Source organism: Apteryx mantelli, chromosome 19 (assembly GCF_036417845.1).
Source record: "Apteryx mantelli isolate bAptMan1 chromosome 19, bAptMan1.hap1, whole genome shotgun sequence".
NCBI classification, from domain to species: domain Eukaryota; kingdom Metazoa; phylum Chordata; class Aves; order Apterygiformes; family Apterygidae; genus Apteryx; species Apteryx mantelli.
In genome coordinates this window covers 5,509,001-5,517,977 of record NC_089996.1, presented here as the reverse complement: position 1 = coordinate 5,517,977, position 8,977 = coordinate 5,509,001, and the positions used below count along the sequence as shown (strand labels likewise).

Below are 8,977 nucleotides of genomic sequence, written 5' to 3'. Positions count from 1 at the left end.
TCTACAGGAAAATAGCAGCAAGTTTGGTCACAAATATACATTTTTCAGAAGTTGGAAGGTGTGTTTGTTGGTAACACCTCAGCAGCACCCACACAACCTCTCATCCAGGCAATGACGTAAGCTGGACACTCCTGCTGGAAACAGTGAGGGGAGGTCGTGCTGTCTCCAAGGCTTGCCTGAGCAATCCAATACAGAGAAGGTGGGGACAGGCCATGCAGTTTAAATCCTACCGCTCTCAGGGTTTTAGGACTTTTAATCTGATATCTTCTCTTGAAGGCACACACTTCAACACTTTCTTCCTAAAAAGCACAGAGGGGATATGTTTATCTTTCAGGACATGCCTGGGAGTGGCACCGATGTCCCCACAGTTTCTGTACAACAGCACTAGTCTAAGATGAGAGGTGGGACTGGGCTCAGGGAAATATTGCCTTCCAAAAGGCGATAAAAGTAAAAAGTAAAGTAAAAGACTTTACTACACTCCCCAAGGCTCAGGGAGAGACATCCTCCATCACATTTTGGAAAACACCACACAAACTCACAAAGCCAGGGAGCACGAAGCACGATTGCAGCTCCGTGGTGAGGCACTGGTGCAGCGGAGCAGCTGCTAGATTCTGGTCTCTGATCCTACAGCTGCTGATGCAACCTACCCATCTCCATTAGCCTGGTTTACAGGAAGATTTCTAGAAGCCGATACCAAAGTATGCAATAAAATGAGCTGGCAGTGAGCAAAATAGAGGTACGACAACATAAAGGATGGGTCCAAAGGAACATTCTTTGCATAGGAATATCCCAAGTGTGATGGCTCAAACCCATACTTTTTATCTGCTGCGGGTATCTTGCAGCATTTTCCTGTGCATCTGACTGCCACCCTTCTCAATGAAACAGGTTCCAGCATAATCCATATAAAATGCCCTTCCTGCTACTGGCATAAATATAAGCAAAATCCTGGAATTCCCATCTCCAAAAATCAGAAAAAGCTGTTCAGTCTTGATTCAGTCCAATATTTTAAAACAGAACACTTTCAAAGGAGACAGAGGTTTATTCGTTGTTGAATTCAGAACTATTGCATATAAGCTTTTCAGTAACAAAAAAAGGAAACAAAAAATAAGAGTCTATGCAAGACAAAGGATGCAGGAGATGTTGATCTGCATTAGAAATGCAGCAGCAGTATCTCCAAGAACATGAACTGTGAGCAGCTGCAGCAGCATCACAGCAATCATTTGAAAATGCAGAACCACTTCTTGGACAAGAGCAACACAAAACCACAAGGCCACTAACCCGTGCTGTAAATGCTGTCAGAGCCGAAAGAGCATTTTTTAAAAAATACAAAGTTTCATTATTTGAGTGAATTGCTCAGGAATGCCTCATGGTTTCCAGGCCATGTACTCCAGTTGCACTGTAATTTTTAACTCTTAGGCTCCCACTTACTGACAGACACAAACCTGAGCCAAGAGAGGAATGGTGTTTCCTGTGCATATGCAGCCACTTGATCATTTCTTATTTTTGTTGTTTTAAGTATTTGAGTGAAAGGTAAGAATAGGCCACCACTTGTTACTCAGCTCATTAAATGATGAGCATCCACCATCAATGTAATTATGAACTCAGCTCTCAGGTGACTCACCTTGTTTTGGTTGTGCAGAGAAAATGAAACTGTAAATATTTTAATCAGTTCTTCAGTTGAATACTATGCAGGCTTACTTTCATCATGAGTAGCTAGATCTGCTGTGGGCTGCAATCTAAATTTAACACATTCTATATACTTGCTTTATTCTTACAAAAATCTGGGATTGAATTTAACAGTTGTCACACACACGGGTTACAATCCAATTAACGCATGCTGTTTGGTCTGCCATACTTAATGTCATCATTACATAAAAATCCATTTTGCAGAAGTGAACACAAATCTGGTATATCATATGCTATGACTGATACCAGTCAGCATGCCCTATGCAAACTAATTCACAGGTAAAGTCTGTGGTTTTTCCTTCACCCAGCTATACGCCAAATCCGAGAATCCAAGGCTAAAAAATTTTAATGGGTCTTTTCACATTAGTCTACATGAGAGTCACTAATAAAAACATTTCAGGGTACAAGAAGAATATTTCTTAAAAGCACCAATATTCCCTTGCACATAATAGAAAGTGCACATACATTCTAAACTTGCAAAAAGAACATTATCCAGTATCAAAAAACAATAATACAATCTCTCTGGTACTTGAAAGGTCCTGACAAATACAAAGAAAACTAAACTGCAGCTTGGAGAGCATTAAGACAGACAGGGTCATTTGGAGATCTTTAAAGAAACGATTTGAGTAGATAACAGCAGAAAACACATATACCTCTAAGGCACATACAACAAAAATCAAAGTCTTCAAAAATACTTCCCAGGTGATGCTAATAGGGGCATTCAGTGCCAGCTCAATTAGTCACATCTTGACGATAAGAGGAAGCCTGGTATATCAATTTATCACTTGGCAAGGTAAGATTTTCTCAGTTTGGTCCCAAGAAACTGAATGCCTATTCCTGCAGAGAAACATATATATTTTATCAGTAGAACTGGTTTGGAGTTATTAAATAAGTTTCTTGTCCTTAGGATTTATCAAAAATTCAGAATCACATTTCTCAATTCCCATTTGAAAATTAAAATTATTTTAACATGTGATTGTGTTTTCTGGCTCAAAAATTCCTTTTGCTGACAACAAATAAAAATCTATCTGTGTTAACACAAACCTACTTTTTTCAGTCTTGTAATTATCTCCATAATTTTGACCTTTCAGCCTCATTAGGGATGAGAATGTCTTTCAAGTTTCAAAAAAATACAGCTGTACTAACAGCTTCCCCGTCTGCTGTATTGGTAAAGTCATCGTGAAATATTTACACTGTTTTCTGTTGCTTTATTTCTTCTGGCAAGATTTTTAAATATTACAGTGAAACAAAGGTTAATTTTTAAGTTGCCTGATACTAACCTCTGTGTTTCGGCTCATAGTTTTGCAGTAGCAATCTACCTAATTTGAAGTAGGAAATTGCCTTTGGCCAGAAAAGTTATTTGTATTACAGCAAAATCAGTGGCCTCAGAGAACCATGTAGAAAAAAAGTCTATCTGTTCCCTGAAAATGTACCATCTAAATTAGCAGAGCTGGAGCAAAGATTCTTTTACATTAGTTCCCTCTTGAGAAACGTAGTGATATAGATGCCAAGCTAATTTCAAATTTTAATCTAATTTCAAGTTTTAAAGAGCATCAAGCTCTTGCAAGATAGACACATCTATTTTTTTCATTTCTGCATTAGTTCTACTTAGCACTCACCTTAGTAATGGTCAGGAGCTACTCAACACCATTAAAAGTATATATGGTACCCATTTTCTGAAGGCACAGAATTTCAGAGTCACAAAGTAATCTTAACATCTATGAGTTCAAATCTGATTGGTAAAACCTTGTGTGTATTTTAAAGATGGACAAAAAGAGACAGAAACATTTTTACTAGTAGATAATATGGAGATTTGTAGTGATAACTATACAAAGTCCGAAGCAGCACTTAAGATAGCATAGATCATGCCTTAGTGACATTATGCTCCACCATGGAAGAGAAGACACTTCAAGAGCTCTAGCTTTTAAGATTCAGAACATGCAAAGTACTCTACTGCTGTCAAAAACATCATCTCTCTTGTTCTTGTGAAACTACAGATAAACGGGGTTTAAATGGACCATAAGATATCTGCTTGCTACAAGTGTGAGAAAAGACTTATTACAGAAACACAAAAACCTCTCTGTAAATTTATTTGGTCATATTTCACTACAGTCTACAAACAAAAAAAAGCTGTGAAAGCTTGCTGAATTACAGAAACCTTTTGAGAACACTTTAGATGATCTTGCTATTCTAATCAGACACACAAGAAAAAAAATCAACATTTATAGATCAGTGCACGTCTGAGCTTTACCTAATTTCATATTCTAAAAGAGTCATCCTATTTAAATCAATCGCAGATGTGAGGTGCACACAGATAGGATCTAAGGAAACACATGCAGTTATAATCTGGGATTTTAGTAGCTTCCTTATAATTTAAGAACAAAAGTAAAAAAAGCAAGATAAGGTGTTTGATGCAATTAGTTACTAAGATTCCAGTTCAGCTGAACCAGTAAACGTAACCACCTGCAAGGCTTAAAAGATGTTTTACTATAAGCAAAGTGACCATATATAAGTGGACTTTATCAATTTTGGTGAATGATGTCTCATCTACTAAAACTGATTTACTTAGATCATTTGAAACATCTCACAAAACACATGCATACAGTTTAAACTGTGCATAGATCTGTAAGAGCTACAAAGATTTGTCATTGTTTAGAACAAGTTCCTCAACACTCTAATTAGAGTTTGCCTCCCAAGTTCGCTTAAATCAAACTGAATTCAGAGGAGAGCAACACAGCTCAGCTTAGATCATGAACTGATACCAAGGTGCAAGACAAAAAGGTGTTTCTGCCTATAAGCATCTGAAATGTGTTTAAGGTTCACTGTGAAACAGGCAAAGAGTAAAATCTTATGTGATTTTACAATCACTTTTCACTGCACAACTCCTGTTAAAGATTAAAAGCTTCAAGAAAAAGAAGTGTTAATACTAAGTTTTGGCAAATAGTTATCCAGGAATCCAAAAATAATTGCTGATGTCGTTGAGTAACACATCCATCACTGAAATAAAATTCAGCAGGAAAGAGGCAAATGGCTGTAAGTGAGCCTGCTTTCCCCAAAGGCAGTTTGGTTCTTCTGGGTTACATTTTATTCTCAATGGCAATAAATGCCTTGGCAAGTTCTTATGCCTGAAGAATAGCGAAGCTATGTTCAGAACAAAGAAGTCTTACATAGGACAATTTAAGCCCACCTCCTGAACCTTTTAGCTGACAGGGTCTCTGAACACGAGGAAGAAACTGAGTCACAAATGTTGTAGAGTCCACACAACCAAACCACATAAACCTAAGTAGAAAATGTAGTAATTAATTTTGTGCAATTTCTTTAGCAAATAAGCCCTTCTGTAACTGTTTGCAATTCAGAACTTTTTTTTTTTTCCAAACTGTACAAATGTGTTTCTTTCCTGAATCAGGACAAAATTTTTTAATTGGATTAAAAAAAAGAACATACAGATAATCTTAATATGCAAAATTGCTACACTTGAGCAAGCTTTGGGCCATACCTGAAATGCTCCCTGCTCGCAGTTGTAGTGGCTGAACATACCTAAAGGTCTGTGGCTCTGAGGATTCAAGATATTGCTGCTGTTGGGCTGCTGTTACCACCTCTCTACCACAGGACAGATTGGGCAACTACTTTTCTTTTCAAGGTTTCCCTTTGCTAAACCTGAACTAAACCAGATAATTTTGCATTCGAGCAGATAAAGCAAGCACCTATAGTCCATTTAACTGGCGCAGTAACACCTCAAACCATCACAGCTATTTCTGCAGCATTCATCTCTCAAAAGTCTGTGTGGCTCTAAGATATGGTACTTGCAGTTATTTTACTCAAGACTGAAGTCAGATACTCTGTTAATAAGTAATTAGAGTTGCTGAAGTATTGTGTGATAATAAGGCTGGGATAAATTCTTGAAACTCAAATTGTTCTCAACTTTAGTTTGAATTCCTGTAAGAAGGTAACATCTTAATAAAAAGTTCCACCTATTCTTGGCACTAAGACAATTCTATCTACAGGGTAAATCTAATAGAGTATTCTGCATGGCATAGCGGATTTGTATCAGAAAAACAGAGCGCTAATTAGGCTGAAAGCATTTGACATGCAAATAATCTGTAATCAATGCATACAGAGAAACAAATTACCTTTAACAGCATTGCTCTTCCTTGTCTGCTACCTCCAGTCACTTTCTGCTGAGCTCCAGGAAGCAGTGGGGTGAGAGACTGCAACGCTACCTGCATACTACATATGGTCATTTTATGAGCCCTTCTCTTAAATATTAATTGAAACAAATATTCTATCTATATTTTTGCAGCTGCCCTTCTCATGTCTTGCAAAGCTTTAGGAAAATGTTAATAAAAATCTATTCCTCTGCAAAGGAACAATATAGTCCCTTTGCAAAGGAAGTACATAATAAGCTAACAACAGCTTTTGATAACAGTCAAAAGGACGATAAAGGTCCCCTCCACCCACATTTAAGGTCTGACATGGATTTCTTAATGAGATCAGACAAACAATGTTTACTTTGTAAGCAAGTCCTACCTACTGAAGAAAGAGGTGTCGAAATCTGTATGCTTTCGAGGTTAAGTGGACAGATAAGACAGCTTGAGGAGCATTCTGCACTTAGCAGGTCCTGGAAAACCACAGATGTAGTCCTCATCGGGCAATCCGACAAGAGGGCTGCGCTTTGGCTGCACTGACTTAATAACATCAGTAAGATCACCAGCTTCAGCTGGACCTGCGCAACCAATGGCGAGTTCCTTCAGAAACCTCACTGCATAATTACCTACACTAATTCCCAGCCCACAGCAGTTATTCAAATCAAGAGGCCGTACTGCTTCCTGGTTACCCTGAATGTCCAGGTGCCACCTTACTTAAATACCAGGAAGTCCACGGGGTGCTCTGTTAACTCGGACAGCCAACAGGCATCAACTGTAAGCAGAGTAGTTTTTTTCCAATAGACACTGATGCAGAAGCACACTTAAAAACAAAAATACGAGAAGTTCAGTCTATAGCAAAGACAAATTTTACAAATCAAAGCAGAGCAAAAGAACCTTTCCTTTTTATTTACATTCCTTATTCAGTGAAATGAGTTCACAGATATTCACAGTAATAACACCTTGCAAAAGTTCGTGCGTTATTAGCATTAAAATGCTTTTCATTTAATTGTGTTAAAGTACAGAGTACAGCTTTCTCAGGATCAGCTCCGAGGTGCAAGAATTCAAGCTTCCTTTTTGACTAAAGCGTTAACTACATTCATTTCAGCAAACGCATACCTGAAAATACCCTGTTATGATTTTGGAAGCCAAATCATTAAGTTAAAAAGTAAGACTTACTATAAGAAGACTATAAATTAATCTTAAGAAAATAAAAGATTTATAAAATATTTTTATAAACATCTTTCCTTACAGATATACACTGTATATATTTAGCACTTTAGAATTAATGGTAATTTCTGGGCATCATCATCATATCCCATCACCTCTCACCCCACATGTTCAAGTAGATAATAGTTGACCCCATGCTGTTGTTACCAATTCCTACTAAAGCTGTCATCTTTCATAGCTTTTACCAGCCAGTCCCTTTCTTTCTCCTCATCAGAGTCACTCGCATCGCTGGAATCAGCAGCCAGGAGACGAGAATAGTTAATTTTTTTCTGCCGAGGCAACTTGGACTGGACAATCAAGAACAGGCACAGCCAGAGTGCCAGGCACACGCAGCACGCCCTGTACAAAACCGCCAGGCCGAAGGTCGCCACCACGAATCCCCCTGCCAAGCTCCCCAGGCCTGCTCCTCCGCCGTGCGAGAGGCCTCGGAGGAGAGCGTGCAGGGATCTCTCCATGCCGGGAGTGGCGACCTCATCGACTGTCAGGTTAACGGCCCACCACAGAGCACCATTACTAAAGGCAGACAAAACCTGGATAGGGAGAACCGACCATGCATTCCACAGGAACGAGTAGTACAGGAGCTGTGCTGCCAGGCAGCCGAGGCTCAGCGCGACAACGCCACTGCTTGAGAGAGTCCTCAGCAACTTGCTTTTGAAGAAATAAAGCACAAGTTCAGCAATTAGCCCAACAGCCACGGCGAGCCCCATGTACGTCTCACCGCTGCCTTGGTCCTGCATCTGCCAGAAGAGAAAGTTCTGCACTGTGGACCCAGCCGCGCCAGTGAGGAAGACGGTCACGGCAGAGAGGATTGCTCGGCCATCACCGCCTATAAGGTTCAGGGCTTTGGCAGTTTTGTTCGTATGCTTGGTTTTCTTGGGAAAGTGGGTCGGAAGAAAGACGCTGGCAAGCAACGACAGCGTTATCAGGAGAGCATACCCATAGAAATGGACGGTGAGGCGCGAGACGTTACTGCTGAGGAAGCAACTCAGCTGATCCACAAATACGGCGATGCTGCAGGCTCCTCCGGATGCACCCAAGTAACCCCAAATCCACAGCTTTCCATACCTGTCAGTCGCATCGACGAAGTCAAGATATTCATAGAGACTCTCATCGACTGTCCGTTCAAGAGGGGAAGCCGACAGCTCCCAAAGCACGACAGCACCCAGCACCATTAAAAAAATCTGGTGCTCTCTGTTGTGAAAGATGGTGTTTTGCACTATCTCAAAGCTGACATCTTGAGCCTCTTTCCAGCGACCCGAAAGGTTTTTGGAGACATAAGCACCTCCAACAGTAGGAAGATGGGTTTGAAACGAAGGGAACTTACTGTTTTCACTAACGGGAAGGCTTTTTTCAGCACCATCAGCAAGATCCACCACAAGAGCAGGCGGACTGCTCGTTTCCTTCTCGAGCCCAGGGAGCAAGGGTCCGTAGGGCGCAAGGCCTGCTCCGTGGCGGGCCGACCCCGCCGGCGTCGGCCTTGCGCGCGTCGCCCCGGTCGCTCTTGCCGCTTCCCGAGGCGTCGCGCTGGCGGCGGTGCCCGCGCTGGTGTTCGCGGCCCCGCGGCCGCCCGCGCTGCCGCCGCAGAGCCGCTGCGCCGTGACCGGCGTCGCGGGGGGCACGAGCGTGAGCAGCAGGCCCGCCGCCGCCGAGCAGAGCAGGGCGCCGGCCACCAGCGCCCTCCTCCTGCGGTGCCTCTTCGCGTAGCAGGAGCCCAGCGGAGCCCAGGCGGCGCCGACCAGGTGCTTCACCCCCACGACGACGCCCACGAGCGCGGCCGGCAGCCCCAGGTGGCGCAGGTACAGCGTGAGGAACGGCGCCGCGCAGCCGCCCGCCGCGCTGTGCAGAAAGCGGAAGAGGCCGGACGCCGCCAGGGCTCCGCGGACGTCCCACTGCCGGCTCGGCCCCATCGCCGCGCCGCG

General features: G+C 42.2%; 1 protein-coding gene across 1 annotated transcript; it reads right to left on the bottom strand.

The window, feature by feature from the left end:
* Positions 1–6,713: 6,713 nt before the first annotated feature.
* Positions 6,714–8,977, bottom strand: MFSD6L (major facilitator superfamily domain containing 6 like). Its single transcript, XM_013953169.2, has one exon. The coding sequence runs from the start codon at positions 8,963–8,965 to the stop codon at positions 7,202–7,204; it is 1,764 nt and encodes a 587-aa protein (XP_013808623.2). The 5' UTR covers positions 8,966–8,977; the 3' UTR covers positions 6,714–7,201.